The sequence below is a fragment of the Quercus robur genome, chromosome 10 (assembly GCF_932294415.1).
Source record: "Quercus robur chromosome 10, dhQueRobu3.1, whole genome shotgun sequence".
Classification (NCBI taxonomy): Eukaryota; Viridiplantae; Streptophyta; class Magnoliopsida; order Fagales; family Fagaceae; genus Quercus; species Quercus robur.
Window position 1 is genome coordinate 37,074,566 of NC_065543.1, and position 18,835 is coordinate 37,093,400.

The 18,835-nt window shown below is 34.5% G+C and overlaps 2 protein-coding genes and 1 long non-coding RNA gene across 4 annotated transcripts in view; 2 read left to right on the forward strand and 1 right to left on the reverse strand.

The window, feature by feature from the left end:
* The first annotated feature begins 4,283 nt into the window (after window positions 1–4,283).
* Window positions 4,284–18,835, forward strand: part of LOC126703611 (flavonol 3-O-glucosyltransferase UGT89B1-like) — a 40,647-nt gene continuing 26,095 nt past the window's right edge. Inside the window, exon 1 of the mRNA XM_050402634.1 lies at window positions 4,284–4,353. Within this exon, the coding sequence (XP_050258591.1) occupies window positions 4,327–4,353 (27 nt within the window). The 5' untranslated portion in view covers window positions 4,284–4,326. The remainder of the gene's footprint in view (window positions 4,354–18,835) is intronic.
* On the forward strand, window positions 4,327–5,826 carry LOC126703612 (flavonol 3-O-glucosyltransferase UGT89B1-like). The gene has a single exon (XM_050402635.1). The coding sequence runs from the start codon at window positions 4,327–4,329 to the stop codon at window positions 5,713–5,715; it is 1,389 nt and encodes a 462-aa protein (XP_050258592.1). The 3' UTR covers window positions 5,716–5,826.
* LOC126703613 (uncharacterized) lies at window positions 11,548–14,451 on the reverse strand. Of its 2 annotated transcripts, XR_007648140.1 has the most exons (3): window positions 14,186–14,438; window positions 13,252–13,394; window positions 11,548–11,906 (listed from the first exon to the last, which is right to left on the reverse strand). It is a non-coding gene; the product is annotated as an uncharacterized LOC126703613 (long non-coding RNA). The 2 variants fall into 2 exon arrangements; XR_007648139.1 differs by lacking the exon at window positions 13,252–13,394 and having other exon boundaries at window positions 14,186–14,451.

An 18,835-nucleotide genomic window follows, 5' to 3' on the forward strand; every position in this document is an offset into this window, starting at 1 on the left:
TAAACATTAATATTTTGATATTAGAGTAGGTCATAATTTATAAATATATTGTATATAAAATTAATAACTTTCACATTTGTATATTCGCAAGATAATTTTTTAGGAGAATTTATCATGTTTTAAACTCCAATACTATACAAAAGCTGTCTAGTTTGATATTAAACATGTACAAAAAAAAAACAAATTAGAGAAAACAAAAACTACCTTGTCTCTATAACTACTAGATCAATTGAAAAATTGTATTGATTTTTAAGAGCATCATTGGACTAACTTAAACATTTGGGGGGGGCCAACTTCTATTTTTGTAGCTAAATATTTAAATATTTTAATACTTATACATAATATAAAATAATTTTTAAAAATTTTGGGAGGGCCGTAGCTCCGCCCCTGTCCATAATTATGATCACAGTAGATACCATGCATACCCTCGAGCGTTAAAAATAAATAAATAAATAAAAGGATAGTCATGCCTTTTATGTTCTTTGCTAAGGAAAATATCTTCAACATTTAATATGAAAATTTTGCAAGACTTAATTTTAATTAAATAAATTTTGAAATCAAAATGTAGCATACACAGATGAAGTGATGAATTAATTCATATAAATATATATATATATATATTTATATATATATATATATTTATTTATATATATTTATATTAATGCTTGGATTTCACGCTCATATGTACGTGTGTATTTATATAGTAATTATGCATCTATGTACCGTCCATTTTCAAAATGTAATTGGACATTTTGGAAACTAGTGTGTAGCCCTATGCATATATATATATATATATATATATACGAATACAATTAAAAATAATCACGATTATACATTTTTTTAGAAGAGATTCAAATTATACGTAATATTAGCTTACACTTATTTTAAACCTTATATTTTTAAAATATGTAACAATTTCTTATTTTATATATATATATATATATATATGATTTAGAATTTAATTAGATTTAAACTCTTCAGTTTTTCACCCAATATGGTGGTCAATGGTTAATATGAAAATATGTTATGGTCAATAAAGACTTCAGCTTTTACACATCTTATAACTTGGACGCTTTGTACGTACGTCAACAGCAAAAGTTTATTGTGGTCAATGTTCACTGATAATATGTTATGGTCAATTTTATAGAATTTAAAATTATCAGAATTTTTATTAAATACCTCAATGAGTAAACAAATGTGTAGAACATTGTACCCTTTTATGAAAATGTGTATAAAATTAAACATTTTATGCAAATGTGTACAATATTGTATGCACTTATTTAGTCTATAATGTAAATCTTAAAGGAATAGTGTCATATAATCCAATAATTCTCATAATTACAAAATAATAAAATTAACACACTTGAATTCTCAATTTATGAAAAGAGGAAAAAATTTCATTTAAGGATATATATCAGCTAAAAATTTAGCTGGATCAAAATTCTCTCAAATTCTTTGAAAATTTTGCCACATAGATCCAGTAAAAATATATCATGATTCTTCTCTATAATTTATATATAGTAAAATTTCATGGTTTTTAAAGCATACAGATATATAGATCCATTAAAAATGGTCTTTAAAGCATGCTAAATTCACAATTGAAAATTATACAAAAATCAAGATGAAACATGTTTGTCATATCATCCACCATAGCACATTACCACACAAACATATGTACTTAGTAGAGTACTCAATCAATACAAAAATTACACCTACGAACACTTTTAAGTGTCCTGCCTTGTAATTTACATGAATTGATTTGGTTCATGAACACATTACATGGAGTCAAGCTAAAATCGAATCATGATAAATGCATTGCATTAAAAGTCAATAAATTAAGGGCACGTTTGGTACACTATAATGATTATTATATAGGAATAGAAATAAGTATTACAAAGAATACATTAAGTTGGAATATAATAAGTATTACTATTCATTAGTTTGGTGACCATTTAGGAATAGAATCTTGAATATGCATCCACAATTTAGTAGAGTATAAAAAGAATGTGTAATTAAATCATTTTTAAGTCAAATTTCCTAAAATACACTTATTTTAGGGTATTCAAAATAGAGCTAATAATTAACAACAAAGAAAATTTATTTTCTTTCATTTTGAAGATGTGGCAACTAATGGCTTTTTAGGAAATTTTTTTAAAAAGTTATAATCATAAGGTGAAGGAATAGATATTCAGTACTTTTGATAAGGAAATATTTCTTATTTTAAAGAATAGCTATTCATAAGGGATAATTATTCATTGTAATAAAAATATAACCAAACAATCGAATAGTTATGCCATAAGAATATCTATTACATTACAGTATCTATTATAGTGTACCAAACGTGTCCTAAGTTGACCAGAATTGCCGTGCATGGATAGACTTTCCATCTAAACGTTGTTGAGGGAGAAATTGGTGTCTTTGAATAAAATGTTGGGAAGTCAGGCCGAAACTCGACTATGGGCTCTCGAGATGGTACCCAAAGGCTTTCGACTTGGTTGTGTTGTAAAATGGTATTGTATAATTGATAAAATAGTTTTTTGAAATAGTAAAACAGAATAAGATGGAAGTTGCGAATGCGAATGCTCTAGAGCATCCACAATGGTGATACTAAAAAGCTAGTTTTAGTAGCTATTTTTAGCACCACCACCTATAAATTTGGAGCTGGATTGGTGGAGCCATAGCAAAAAATTATGGCTCCTCAACTATAGTGTATAGTCATCTTTGGCTGTGCATGATAACTCAAAGATTAAAATAATAATAATAATTTTTTTTTATTTCTCTCTCTTACCTTTTCTTCTCCCACTTTTTCTTTTTCTTTTTTACTCCGGTTTGGCTCTCTCTGTGTTTTTTCTTTCTTTCTTCCTTTCTCTAGTTCATGCCTTTGCAAATCACTCTCCCTCGCCCACCTACCCAAACCTCTCTTGCTCTCTCTTTATCTCCAACAATGCCTGAAACCGCAGCTGTGATGCTAATCGACACAATCCCTACAAAGAAAAGGAGCAGTCCCTACAGAGAAAACCCCATCGACATAGTCCCTTTGCTGATTTTTTTTTTTTTTTTTTTGATAACATCCAAAGGAAATTTTTGGGTCAGATTGGCCTAATCTGGGTTCTGATTCATAGAGGGTTTGGGTGTTCGATCTTGATTTTTTTTAAGCAATTATTTGCTATAAAAATGTAACAAAAGTAGGAGAAGAAAAGGGTAGTCTTCTCTTTTAATTTTTTTGGTTTTGGTTTTGCTCTTGAAAGCTAGGTTCATGACCCTTGTGAAAATGGAAATTATGGGATCTAGATCTGTTGTATGAATATGATTTGTGAGGAAGTTAAGTGATTATTTCTTTTGGGTTAGTCTCTAGCTTGATTATGTTGCTGAGAAGAAAATGAAAATGAACAAGATCAAAAATTTAATCGAAAAAGATTACATGCGGTGGCTGGCAAGAGATGTATAGCTGGTTGGTGTGGTGGTGGCAAAGGCTTTAGGCCTGTTTGGTAGAGGAGTTTGGGTAATGTTGTTTGTATTTTTTTTATATATGGTATGAGTGAAAAAGTATATAGAAATATGTGTAATGTTGTTTAAAAACTGAAAACATGTGTTTGAGTATGCTTACCAAACAGGTCCAAAGTATCTGAGAAAGTGACTATGAAAGAATAATAAAAAAAAAATATTTAAATGAAATAGCTATAAAAAAAATAAATAAATAAAATAGAATCATGTTGATAGTTATGAAATGGCAACTTAAAACTGATAAAATGACTTTTTATGGTATTTAAAAGTAAAAATTTGACATTATTAATGTAAATGCTTTGACTAGAACAGGGATGATTTTCCTTGTCCACAAGTCCCCACTCCCCACCAATGTAACATTGCTTTGCTATATACACGTACGTCATGCATGACTTAGAACTAAAGAAAGGAGCCTTAAAAGTTAAAGAGTCCATCTAGTACCAAAAAAAAAAATTCCACATGAACGAGTTATGACTTTTTTTTTTTTGGTGGCACAAGACTTTTTCAAAGTTAAAACAATGGGATTCTCAACTCCATGCCAAACTTTATCATGTCCCGTCTTTTTCATTTTTCTTTTTTGGAGGAACATCTTCTCTTTACATTTTGCCTCGTATAAAAATATATATATATATATATATATATCAAAATAATAAAAGTCAGCAAAGGCAGCTATTTGAATATATTTATGTTCAAACTAAGCAACAGCTATTTCCCATTCCCAAATTTCATCACCATTGAAGTTGAAGACCTAAAACCCACCAGCAAATAGTTGCCAAACCTCACCGCACAACAAAGCTTCTTTAATCTTTACAGAAAAAAGCCATGTCCACCACCAAGTCCAAGACCAACCTCCACATCGTTGCTTATCCTTACCCAACCGCAGGCCACATCATCCCCCTCCTAGACCTCACCCACCTGTTACTCACCCGCGGCCTAAACGTCACCGTTTTGGTCACCCCCAACAACGTCCATTTACTTGAACCATACCTCTCCACCCACCCATCTTCTCTCAAACACTTGGTTCTCCCGGCCCCAGCTATCACTCCACATACGAGACTCACCGCTGACGTGCGCGCCTTGCGTGACCTTCACTATCCTATCCTACTCCAATGGTTCCAGTCTCAACCTTTACCACCTGTGGCTATCATATCTGATTTTTTCCTCGGCTGGACCCACTACCTTGCCTGTGAGCTTAAAGTGCCACGTCTCTGCTTCTCGCCCTCCGGTGCTTTTGGGATGTCTGTAGCTTTTTCTATGACCCGTGACCCACCCAAAAACAATGATCCCGGTAAGGATATCAATTTTCTTATTTCAATACCAGAGGTCCCGAATTCCCCGACGTACCCTTGGTGGCAGATCCCTCCACATTATAGAAACGATCTTGAAGCTGACCCAGATTGGGAATTTCACAGAAACAGCATGCTGGCTAATTTCGAGAGTTGGGGAATTGTGTTTAACTCGTTCGCCAGTTTGGAGAGTGTGTACTTTGACCATTTGAAGAGAGAGGTTGGGCACAATCGAGTGTGGGCGGTAGGACCTGTATTGCCACTTGAAGGTGATTTGATTGGATCGGCTACTAGAGGTGGGGCCAGCTCTGTGCCATGTCACGAGCTTATGACTTGGCTGGATGCTCGTCTTGACAACTCTGTTGTTTACGTCTGCTTTGGAAGTCGTGCTGGGTTGACAAGTAAGCAATTAAACGTTCTTGCAACAGCATTGGAGTGTAGTAGGGTCCATTTTATTTTATGCGCAAGTGTGCCTAATGATCAAGGTTCAATTCTTGATGGGTTCAAAGACCGTGTGGGCGATAGGGGATTAGTGATCAAGGGGTGGGCCCCACAAGTGGCTATACTAAGGCATCGAGCTGTAGGTTCATTCTTGACTCATTGTGGGTGGAACTCGGTGTTGGAAGGGCTTATCTCAGGAGTTGTGATGTTGACATGGCCAATGGGTGCAGAGCAGTTTACGAATGCCTTGTTATTGGTCGACCAATTAGGCGTGGCAATTAGAGCTGGTGAGGGCACTGAAAATATTCCTGACTCTAATGAGTTGGCTCGATTATTGGTAGTCTCACTCGACAAAAGTAAGCCCCAAAATGTTCGAGCCAAAGAGTTGAGTGATGCAGCCTTGAGCGCGGTCAAGGGAGGAAGCTCCGACAAAGATTTGGATGAATTGATCAAACAATTAGCTGACATCAAAAAATTAGAGTGAATATAAATTATGTAATCATAGTAGCATTTTTTTATGGTTTTACTCATTGACACATATCTATACGAGATTTTTGCCTTTGGGTTACATTAATGATTAAGATTATTGATCACATATATGATGAAATATTAGTGATTAATTCGAATCTCATCATTTTAGTGCTAAAGTTTACTTACAAAATAATGAGTACTTACTTCATATGCTTTATTTTCTAGTTTAACGTTCTACGTTTTGTTTAATTCTTGTTATGACACATGGCTAGTATTGAAGAGAAGAAGAAATGGGAGCATAATTTTGTTGGAGCAAGCTCAACATTTGAGCTCTCCTCTGTTTTCCTCTTTCGTTCAATAAAGTTTTTATTCAGATTTAAAAAAAAAAAAAAAAAAAAAAAAAAAAAAAAAAAAATGCACTCAATTATTAGACCGTCAAAGTCGGCTAATTGGTAGCTGAAACAAATTTGGATTTGTACTCATTGATTGTGCGGCAAAGAAGTTATCATGTCCCATCTTTTATAGAAGTTTCATGTTCTTATATTTTGAGATCTTGTAAGCCAGGTGAGAAAGAAGCTATTCGGTTGGAAGGTTACCCTCAATTTTCTTTCTCATGGTAGACAGTGAGATTTCTTGAAATAAATTTTTTTTCCATCATTTCCTAAAAACGGAGACAAAAAAATAGTGTCATTAACACAGTCCAAAAGGCTTATGCCGACTTACACCTAACATAACTTTTTGCACCTTCTTTCATGTGCTGCGGCAAATCAAAAGCAAAGAAAAAAGTTTGTTTCAGTACACTCGATTCTCAAAAAACAAAGAGAAAAAAAAGTAGGGATAAGCCCACTTGCCTGTGCCCAATACATGATATCTGGTCCTCAAGCCCAACCCAAATTTGGGCCTTTCGGAGATAACAAGTACTACTAGTTCTCTGCCCTCCTGTAAATTATTTTTGGACTGCATCAGATCGAAAACAAAATGAAATCGCATTGATCCAAATAAAAGTATTCCACCATATAATATGTTTATGTCTAGCTTTAAATTTTAACCTTTTTTTGAGGGTCAAGCCAACGAACTTTATTTAAGGTAAACCAGCAATGTCTAACAATACAATCGAAAGAAACGGTGGTGAAATATCCTTCATCACACAACAAATTTTGAAATAGTTAAAGCGTAACGAGGTAAACTATGAGCGATCATATTACCTCCCCTCTAACATGAGAGTAATGTAATTTTGTAATGTAATTTGAATCTAACATCATCAATCAGTGAACCAACCGTGGATAAGAAGGGTGAATCATCAGCCAGGGCGTGCATAAGCACTTTTGAGTCACCTTCAAGAACAATCCGATTGAATCCCAGTTCTGTAGCAAGCTGTAAAGCTAGGGATGCTACTCCTGCTTCAATCTCCAACGGGCTATGCAGCTGAGGTAACCACCCCGATTCTGGACTTACGTTCCTTCGTGAAAATTGCGGCGTTGAAATTCACCTTGACCATATCCAGTGGTGGTGCACACCACCGAGTCCGTGTGGTACAGGTCTGCACACCCTCGTGACTGGACTGCATTGAACTCCTCTAGAAGTTCTTTCGCCAAGGGTGCTATCTGGTGTGGACTACAGCTCGGTTGGTTGAGTCGGACCCGATTTCTGTGTGACCATATTAACCATGCCGTGGCAGGGAACAACTCCAGATTTTGATGGTGTTTAATGAGCCACAAAAGCAACTCCTTGAAGTTCGTGAAGCTGGTGATTTCTCTACAAGCCCATGCCGATACATCTTCCCAAACCACATCCAGTTCCTTACATGTCCAGAGTGCATGTAGAGTTGTTTTCTGGTTCCAGCTTGCATCGGTCACAGATTGGACTTGCGATGATGGTTCGGCACACTAGATTTTCCTTTGTTGGTAAGGAATTTCGGCATGCACTCCATATATGGTTTTTCATTTTGTTTGGTGTTTGCAGGGCCCAAATGGCCTTCCAGAGTGCTTTTTCTTATTCCACAGTAGCTTCAGTACCTCTATGATCCTCCTTTGCTTTTGAGATCGGTAACCCAACTTGCAATTGTATATTCCATTCTGTGCGAATGGCCAAAACAAGCTGTCTTCACTCACCACCCTTGCGAGAGGTAAATGTTTGATCAAGTCTGCTTCTTCTTGGGTAAAGATTCAATCGATTACCTCATGATTCCACTGCCTTGTCTCTTCATCTATTAGCATTTCCACCTTTGCATCGGTTAGTGACTCAATATAAGGAGATTGGACCTGCGGCGCTTGCTACCTTGGCAGCCAGAAATCTTCCCATATGCTTACTGATTTCCCATTCCTAATCCTCCATCTACATCCTCTCTACAATGCATCTCTCCCATGTAGGATGCTAGTCCAAGCATACGACCCTCCTCTATTTTTTTTGGCTTCCATGATAGTATAATTTGGGAAAAACGTGCCTTAAAAGACTTTGTAAAACAAAGAATTTTGATTTTTCAAAAGTCGCAATGCTTGCTTAGCCAAAAGTGAGTCATTGAACAAGGCTAGGTCCCTAAAGCCCATTCCACCCTCCATTTTTGATTTTGTCAACTCCTTCCATTTTACTCAATGTACCTTCCTCCTATCTCCTCTTTGTCTCCACCAAAACTTCTTTATCATGGCTTCTATATCATGGCATACACCCAAGGGAATTTTAAAGCATCCCATAGTGAAGGTTGGGATTGCTTGGATCACTGCCTTGATCAAAACTTCACACCCGGCTTGTGAAAGTAATTTACCTTCCCAACCCTACAACTTCCTCCAAACTTTTTCTTTTATAAAACTGAAGCTCTCTTTTCTTTCTTTTGCCTACCAAAGATGGTAAGACAAGGTATTGTTCATAATGTACAAGCTCTTGGATCCCCAATGCAGTTTTTATCTCCTGTTTGATATCTTCTGTGGTGGATTCGCTAAAAAAGATAGTTGTTTTGTTTTTGTTCACCTTTTGTCCTGAAGCTCTCTCATAACAATCTAGGATTCCCAAAAGTTGTGCACATTCATTTGTTGTTGCTTTACAAAACAGCAAACTATCATTTGCAAACAATAAATGGGTTAGTTCTAATCCTCTCCGACATAGGGAGGAGCCCTTTATATCTCTTTCTCTTGCTTATTTGGTGGTTCCCTTATTTTTTTTTTCACATTTGACGGTTCTATCATCGCATTGTGCAGTTCCAATATCACATTTGATAGTTTTTTTTTTTTATCACATATAGTGGTTCCTTTATTATTTTTTTTTCTCAAATTTGATGGTTTCATTGTCATATTAAGCAGTACCAATATCGCATCTACTCTATTTTTGTCATATGTGACAGTTTTTTTGTTACATTGGGTGGTTCCCTTACTTTTTTTTTTCACATTTAACTATTTCATCCTCACATTATGTAGCTCCAACATCACATGTGATAGTTCTTTTCTCACATTCGGTGGTTCCCTTATTTTTTTTTATTGCATTTGACGGTTCCATCCTCACATTGTACAGTTCCAACATTTCATGTGACAGTTCTTTTCTCATATTTGGTGATTCGCTTACTTTTTTTCTCACATCTGACGCTTTCATCCTCATATTGTACAATTCCAACATCACATTTGACAATTTTTTTATCACATTCGGTGGTTCCCTTATTTGTTTCTCATATTTGACGGTTCCATTCTCACAATGTGCAACTCCAACATCACATTTGATAGTTATTTTGCTACATTTAGTGGTTTCTTTATTTGTTTCTCAAATTTGATGGTTCCATTATCATATTATGCAGTTCCAATATCAAATTTGACAGTTCTTTTGTCACATATAATGGTTCCTTTATTTATTTATTTTTTTCTCAAATTTGATGGTTCCATTGTCACATTAAACAATACCAACATTGCATCTGACTCTATTTTTGTCAAATTCAGTAGTACCCTATTTTTTATTCTCAAATTTGATAGTTCCATTATTACATTGGGCAATACCAACATTACTTTTGACCGTACTTTTGTCATATTCGATGGTACCCTATTTTTTTCCTTAATTACAATTGATAGTTCAATAGTCACAGTAGGCAGTACCAATATCACATCTAACCATAATTTTACATTTGGGCCCACCACTAAAGTAACTTTTTTACTTACTAATAACCGCTCATCACAATAGTAATTTTTTAAAAGTTATTAAAAAATTTTAGATCTAAAATCTATAAAATAAATAAAATAAAAAATTAGTTGGATTTACTTTGGTTTCTTCCACAAATATTTGAATATACCAATTAACTTCCTACGTATCTCCCTTGGTAGCTTCCATCACATTCAGGGGCATACCTCACTATAAAATAACATAGTTGAGGCCACTCTCTTGATGTTTGTATTTTTATTATTTATATATACTATAAAATCGAAGATGTATAACCTTATGTGCTCTCTAATTGTTCTTATGCAACATTTGCAACTTAGTCATAGTTGTGTGTTTATTGTGGTGTCCAAGGTTGGAAATAGAGTGACTATACAATTAGCAAGTTATGCAAAAAATCCAATCCAAAGATTGTTGACAATTTTAAAATTTTCAGTAAACACTTGAATTTAAACTACAAATCTAGTATGAAATAGTCATCAATCAAGGCTACTACACCAGGTTTTATATTTTTTAGGCATTTTTATTAGATCCACATGTGCAGAAGTGTCCCAAATGACTGTGCCTGACATGGGTATAACAACCTCAACTAAAGTGTCTATGCAATTTTGTTTCATAAAATTATTATTACATTTAGAATCATCTAAAACAAAATAAACATCCCAAAAATTTTCCACAATGACAAAAATTACCAATAGAAAAGCTAAAAACAATTAAGCACAATTGACAATTTTACCCAAAACGAACAACCCAGTCCTTTTAAAAAAATTTATCAAAATAATTTTGTCCTTGAAAGTTTAGCATTTCGACCATAATAATAAGTGTGAGCCTCATTTGAGTCAGCAGAGCCTCCATTAGCTAAGTTTGAGAGAGCCCTAATAGCAATGAAATGTTTTCGTTGTTGAAAACTTATCAGTGCCACAAAGTAGTTATATATATCTCTCTCTCTCTCTGGGTTTCGCAAAATTTATACAAACTCTTTATTCTAAAGCCATTTGGTATTTGTTCCTATAAAATATTGGAATGTGTAATTTGAACATAATTGGCTGTTAAAAGGTCAATTTTCTGAAAGTAGTGTGTGAATATACAAAATTCTATAATAATCTTTATTTTCTGATGTGCTATAGATGGAAGAAACCACTTTTATTTGGATAAGTTTGTCTTGTCAATGGAATTCTCCTCTATTGAACTAATGGAACATTAGGAAATGTGTTCTAAAATACTATTGGGCTTTATAGAATTTCTTAGGTATACTTATCTTAATTTGTGATATACTTGGAAAGGAGTGGATTCTTTTTATCTGTTATCACCATTCATTCATTAGTATGGCACTGTTACCAAGAAATAATCCATTACCACTAGCATTGCAAGAAATAATGCATAAATTATTTTAGGTATCTAAAAAGCCCAAACCTTCTCTTTCCTCCTGTCCACCCCTTCCCTGTAGCATCATAATTAGTGGAAGATGCCATTGGAATCCATTGTGGGCAAGTTATGATTCATTTTAAGGTTACAAAACTTTGAACTTACACATAACTGTACTCCTAAGTTAAATTTGAAGTTCATGAACTACCATACCAGTTAATAGTTTTAAGTTAATAGTTAAATTTTAAGTTAATAGTTTCAACAAAAAATGTCATAGTTTTAACTTTTAACATACAAATGAAGTCTTTCTCAAAAAAAAAAAAAAAAAAAACATATAAATGAAGTCCAAGCATGAATGAATTAAGTTTCGCCATTGAATCAAGTTTCGCCATAGAATCAAGTTTTGCTAATAACTTTGTTTAGGCTAAAAACTCTATAATATCACATTAGAATCCATACACTATAGCTACATTTTCTCAACAACTAAAACTAACTTGCTCTTTCAAAAGTTGTATATACTTAACAACCAAGTCTGCAAATATCTTGTCGATGGATGGCGTCAACCTTGTCCTTAGACCTTCTAACTTTGGTTGATGACTGGCTTCACTGTCCATCTACATGTGTAGAAAATGTAAAGTGCATATTTTGTTTCACAGGATCATCCACTACCTTTCCTCCTCCTTAAATTACCCATTGAACAATTTCGGCCCACTGAGAGAAAGATCATAGGTAACAGTTAAACACATTTGAATATTTAATACCTGTCTCAAATTCATTACTACATACCAAAAAAAATGAAAGAACATAATAAAAAATATATTCAACCAAAAAAAAAAAATATTAAGAATCAAAAACAATTAGCAAAACCCAAAAAATGCACGCTAGTAAGTGTAAAAAGAGCAATCAAGTTCTCAAAGCCAACAAATACTTTTTCTTCTAAAATCTTACAACATATCCATAACTACTTCCAGTGTTCAAACCAATCTGTAGAATCTTATTTGATAATTTATAACGCCAACTTTAATTAAGATACACACAAACTAAAGCCCCAAATCTAGGGGGATTCAATGTGTGTATGTGTATATAACATTATGATGAAAATATTAAGAGGTTGATTTCAAGTTAATGGAAAGAACTCAGAAGCCTAATCCAAACCAAATTGTTTAATATATATGCAATATGTTCTATACCATTAAATATAGAATTCTTAACATAGCAACCAAAGACCTTTAGTTTCAGGCAGGTTTGCAAGACTGCAAGTTCATGTTTCACATTCCAAGTCTTATTCAGTGCACAAATTTTCTTTTTGCAAATGACATTGATAATATTTTCAAGAATTATTAAAAATAGCTAGTGTACATTTCTCTACATTTACAATTTAACATACACATTTACAACCAGAGGCACATAAGTGAACTTCTAAATAGTGATAATTATACAAAGGCCACGATTCTTTTAGTGCAAAATTGAAGGAATTTTAACAACTTACCCTATCCTCAGGAAAGGATTTTGAGAAGCAAAATACTCTCATCTTGAACACACTTGATGGCTTCTCATTTTTAACACTTGAATCATGTTGTGTCTTCTTTGACCCTTTTTTTAATCCATCAATTGACCATTACCTTTACCATTTATAATAGGAAGTTGACTTTGCTCAGAAAATTTTGAAGCTGCTTTAAGAGAATTGTCTCAGTTCATGTTGATTTCTAACCTCTCTTCTTTGTTTTTCTCCAATGACAGCTATCTAATTCCAGAGTTCCTATTCCCCAGTACCTAATTAGATGACATGCTAGGATGAACTGTGGAGTTTTTACTTTGATTTATGTTGGCTGCTTGAACCATTGCTCCTTTTGTGGAGCAAACAAAATCTATGTAATCATAATTTACAAGTTAAGATTACAATGTATAACATGCTCAAAAGTTTGACAAGTACCAATCAAACAAATGAAAGAAATAAAAACAGCCCACATAACGATATAAGTCTGGCTTGAACTAGGAAGTGAAATTCAAAACACTCACACACAAACCAGGACTTTTAATATAGAAATAAGCAAACCTTTTGGAAGAAGTAGATCATAGGCTATGTATCTAAGTAGAACATGGATCTCTTACTTTTCACAATCACAATCTTCTAGCTATGTGCGTTTAACTACATAAATAACACCCAAAGCTGCAAGGCTCCTTAGCTCCTTTTTCTCACTAAGAAATTACAAAAGCAAGTGAGAGATGAAGCTAATACAAATAAGGGAAGATATTCCCCAACTCAGCAAGCATAACAAAGAGCCAATGCGAATAAAAGGAATATCACATTAATGTCATAAGTCACCATACTAGCAAGGGACCTTAAAGAATTGCTTAAAGAAAGAACCAATTTTTAATTTACAAATAATCTTTTTGCTTAAAAGAGTCAAGGACTTATTACATCTCTGAAGGAGATCCAACTACTATGTTTGTCAATTTATCATTGAATGACATATACTGGGATCCTCCACCTCTACGCACTATACTGACTAATTTACGTATTTTAGAACTTCAAAGCCATTGAACAAAAAGAAAGATACACTAGCAATCAGAAATGAAAAACCAAAATGAGTGCAAAGATTTATGTCATGAAATCAAATTTTCTATATATTAAATAAATACGTAAAAATTAAAGTTTCACATTACAAACTTGCTGAGGGATTCTTTAATGGGAAATTTTCACATGGAGTTTCCATTGGGGGAAAATTCGAAGAAAGTGGCTTGATTTGCAATTTGAATCTGCCTGTTATGAAATTTCAATTCAGATTTCACAACATTACTGCTCCCAAAAAAAAAAAAATCAAATAGGCCCAAAATCTTGACGATAAATTCAGGGAAAAGGGAGAAGGGATGAAGAAAAAACCTATCCTACTCACACATTCAATTGAAATAAATCATTAATTAAATCCATCATTCAAAAACCCAAATCTTGATGATAAATTCAGCGAAAATGTATGAAGAATGGTTACCTGAGATTTGTATGAAGATGAGGTGAAGATCTGCCAAGAACGATGAGGAGGAGCAAAATTAAAAGAACGCAGTAGAGAAGTAGAGAGAGCATGCAAGACGGTGAGGTGAGAGAGAAAAAAGAAAAAAGAAACGTCTGTTTTTTTTCCTATGTTTGATTTTATATGTTACCTGCTTGACTAGTAACTGGTAATTCATTAAAATCACATAAACGGTCAAGATGAAAACAAGTGAAATAAATGGTTAGATCAATGGGTGGGTACCGTACCCACACAAAATATTAACCATGGCTAATATATCCGAGAGGTGCTATAGAAGAATCCACAATCCACACACATTCAAATACAATCTAGCTATCCAAAAAATAAAATAAAATACAATCTATCTTCTGAGATATAATCTCATTGAAGTATTATATATATATTAAGATTTCTGATAAATTTAAATTCTATAATATTAAGGAGCAAATTGATAGCGATTAGTTTAAATTCTGATATGACTAAGAATAATAATTCAATAACATTGATTATAACATATCAGCAGAATGATCAATAAACTTTTGTTGTTGTTGTTGTTATAAAATGTGTGAAAGCTAAAGCCTTAAAGATGACCACAGTGTGAGCACTGGATTCACAATTAACAGATCATGTCATCACGACATCATTAGTGTCAACCCCATAAGATCGATCTTTCAAATTTTTCTCAGGTTAACACCTTATGTTTAAGGTAGTCAATTGACTTTTTAGAAACAGAACTCCCAACCTGTGTATGATTTTTTTTTTTTTTTAAATTAATGTACAAGTGCTAGATTTCATAGTTCAAAAGTCTAGATAACATATCCATCAAGAAGTTTTACCATTGGAACATTTAAATATTGTAATAGTTGCTATATAGATCTTCTTGATCAGTAATCTTTTAAAACTAGTACATTATCCTTTGATTGTTAGATTCAGCAAGCTACCTTTTTCATCTTTTGTGGAGAATAATTAACTGCATCTCTGTATTTGTTGTGTCTTTAGTCTTCTTGTTTTTACTCATTTTCTTGATTAATGTAGTGATTTAACTGCAGCATCAAGCATCATAACATCCTTGAAATGCTGTTTTAGTGCGAATTTCCAAATGGGCTTAGTTGTGTTGTTAGGCTATCGAAAGTCAATAGCTACAATAATCACAACATTCTCACAACATTCTCATAGCATCCTTGATTTGTCATTTTCTAAAGCATATAATAATAGTAATAATTTTTATTATTATTATTATTTTTTTTTTTTTTGTGTAGTAAAGAACAAAGTACCCCACATTTTTTTATTGGTGGTAAAAAAAAAAAAAATTTGTTTGATGGAACAATTTTATTGATTGAAAATAAATTAAAGTAAATATGAGAAACCCCAAAAGCAAATATTGCATGAATGTGTCTACCTCCTCTATAATCCTAGGCTATCATTAATGTGTCAACCTCCTCTTTTGCATGATAACTCTCCTGAAATGCATTAGCCCACACTTCTATTAGCTTGAGATTGGAATGTTACTTGGATATTTTTAGAATTTCATACTTTTAAAGAAGATGATACCAAAACGCAAGTTATACGTTAAAAACCAGCGATTTTTAAAACTATCCATCACCGAGTTCCAAAAACACGACTTTTTGTCGTTTTCAAAAAACGCAGAGCCAAACGCATGGCTTTATCCTTTATGGCTTTTTAATCCAAAAACGCGGGGCCAAACGCACAAGGTCTGTTGCGTTTAGATGGAAAGTCTATCTATTCTATCCATGCACGGCAATTCTGGTCAACTTAATTTATTGACTTTTAATACAATGCATTTATCATGATTCGATTGTAGCTTGACTCCATGTGATGTGTTCATGAACCAAATCAATTCATGTAAATTACATGGCAGGACACTTAAAAGTTTTCGTAGGTGTAATTTTTGTATTGATTTTTTTTTTTTTTTTTTTATGAATAATTTTTGTATTGATTGAGTACTCTACTGAGTACATGTGTTTGTGTGGTAATGTGCTATGGTGGATGATATGACAAACATGTTTCATCTTGATTTTTGTATAATTTTCAATTGTGAACTTAGAATACTTTAAAGACCATTTTTAGTGGATCTATATATGTGTATGCTTTAAAAACCATGAAATTTTACTATATATAAATTATAGAGAAGAATCATGATATATTTTTACTGCATCTATGTGGTAAAATTTTCAAAGAATTTGAGAGAAATTTGATCCAGCTAAATTTTTAGCTGATAGATCTCCTTAAATGAAAATTTTTCCTTCCTCTTTTCATAAATTGAGAATTCAAGTGTGTTAATTTTATTATTTTGTAACTATGAGAATTATTGGATTATATGACACTATTCGTTTAAGATTTACATTATAGACTAAATAAGTGTATACAATATTGTACATATTTGCATAAAATGTACAATGTTGTACACATTTTCATAAAAGCGTACAATGTATTCCAAAAAGGTCAGTCTAGAGATTAAAAAAAAGAAATCTCTCCTTGGATAGGAGCTCTCTCTCTCTCGTGACAACGAGCCTTGCCTCCCTTGGTATGTCCAAGGGCTCTCCCTTTCTCATTTTGCTCTTAACGCTTAAGTGATAATTGTTGCACAATGGATGAGGATGTTGTTGACCGAATGACCAGTCTTAAGTTAACGGCTGAAGAGGAAGAAGATATTCAGGTCTCCGAAGAGGGACGATTGGATGAGCTTGAGGGTTGTGTTCTGAGTTTGATAGGAAAGTTCTTAACTTACAAACCTTATAATAGGAAGGCAGCAAAGAACATGCTCCGACAAGCATGGGGGCTAGAGAAAGGTTTGCAGATCTCTAAGGTGGGCAGTAATCTTTTTCAGTTTAAGTTCCAGTCGGAGTTTGAACTAAATCGGATCTGGAGGGGTGGCCCGTGGACTTTTAATAATCAGCTTCTAATGCTTACTCGATGGAGGGTGGGTATGAGCTCTAACAATGTAACCTTGGAGCATGCTTCACTGTGGGTCCAAATCTGGGGGGTGCTGTTTGATATGATGTCCCCAAAGGTGGCGGCGGAGGTGGGAAATAAAATGGGATCAATTGAGGATGTGGAGCGTCGACGGCGCACAGATGACCAGAAGCTTTTCTTGAGAGTTAGGGTAGCCCTTCCTATCTCCAAACCGGTTCGGAGAGGTGGCTTTTTATTGGGATCGGATGGCAAACGTCACTGGGTTACGTATAAGTATGAAAGGTTGCCTATGTTTTGCCATTTCTGTGGGATCCTTGGTCACGATCTTCAACATTGTCCGGCGCATTTTGCAGCATCTAAGGAGACTGACAATGTTGAATACCAGTATGGTGAGTGCCTGAAAGTAGATAGTGGAAGGAATAAATCTCTGCCACGGCGAAGCAGAGAGAATCCAATGAGGTCTAAACCAGTGGGTAGCACTGATACACCAGCATCGGAGAATGAAAAGGGGATGGAAGTGATGACGGCGGTGGCTAGGGTTTCGGAGTACAGGGCAGGCCAAGAATCTCGGAATGGAAACTGCGTGGTTGAAGGGAGCGTTGCAGAATTTCCGAAAAAAATCCCAGTAGTTAATGTTGATATAAATTCGAATGTGGCTGATATGTTGCCGTTATTTCCGTTGAATGAAGCTGTGCACCAAAATTTAAATAATGAGGCTAACGGTACGTCCAACATTAATAATTCTAGTTTGGGCCATGCGGAGGCAAAGCCCAATAAGCCAAAAACAACGTGGACAAGGCTAAATAGAATGGATATTGTGCCATTAGTGTCATCTAATAATAAACTGAAGTCCATAATGGGTAAAAGAGGGCTGGAAGATGTTATGAATGCAGATTGTTACAGTGAGGCAGAACCTACATATTATAAACGTTCTAAGGGAGACAAGGAAGATGGCAAAGCAGATAACACATCGGCGGGGGTGGATGACCACCCTTGCTGGGAGCAATGAAACTTCTGAGTTGGAACTGCCAAAGGCTTGGGAACCCTTGGACAGTTTGTAGTCTTCACAAAATAGTGAAGGATCAAGCTCCTGAAATATGTTTCCTCATGGAAACTCGGCTCGATATCGAAGGAATAAAACAATGGTGCAGTGACTTACCGTACAAGAATAAGTTTGCTGTTAAAAAACCAGGATTGGGTGGTGGACTTGCTATGCTATGGAAGGAAGATATAAGGTTGGATGTGTTTAAATTTTCGGATAACCAAATCTCTGCCTGGGTGACCGAAAGTGATGGTTTTCGTTGGTTGCTTACCGAATTCTATGGATGGCCAGAAACAAAAGACCGCTTTAAGTCTTGGATCCTTCTTTCTCATATTTCTTCATTCGTTGATGGTGGTTGGATGTGCATTGGAGATTTTAATGAGATGTTGTGTTCGACGAAGAAGTTAAGTAGCCAACCAGTTTCATCTAGACAACTTGATGCGTTCCGAGAAGCTTTGGAGCAGTGTCATCTTGCTGATCTAGGGTTCATTGGCTACCTTTATACTTGGAATAATAAGAGACTTGGGGCGGCAAATACTAAGGAACGGTTAGACAGGGCTGTAGCTAATGAAGCTTGGAAGTTGAAGTTCCCTGAAACTACTGTTACACACATCATTTCGCATGCGTCGGATCATCTCCCATTGATACTCTAGAAC

Excerpts from the sequence above, each read along its gene's own strand:
- LOC126703612 (XM_050402635.1), top strand. The coding sequence starts at position 4,327 with ATGTCCACCACCAAGTCCAAGACCAACCTCCACATCGTTGCTTATCCT.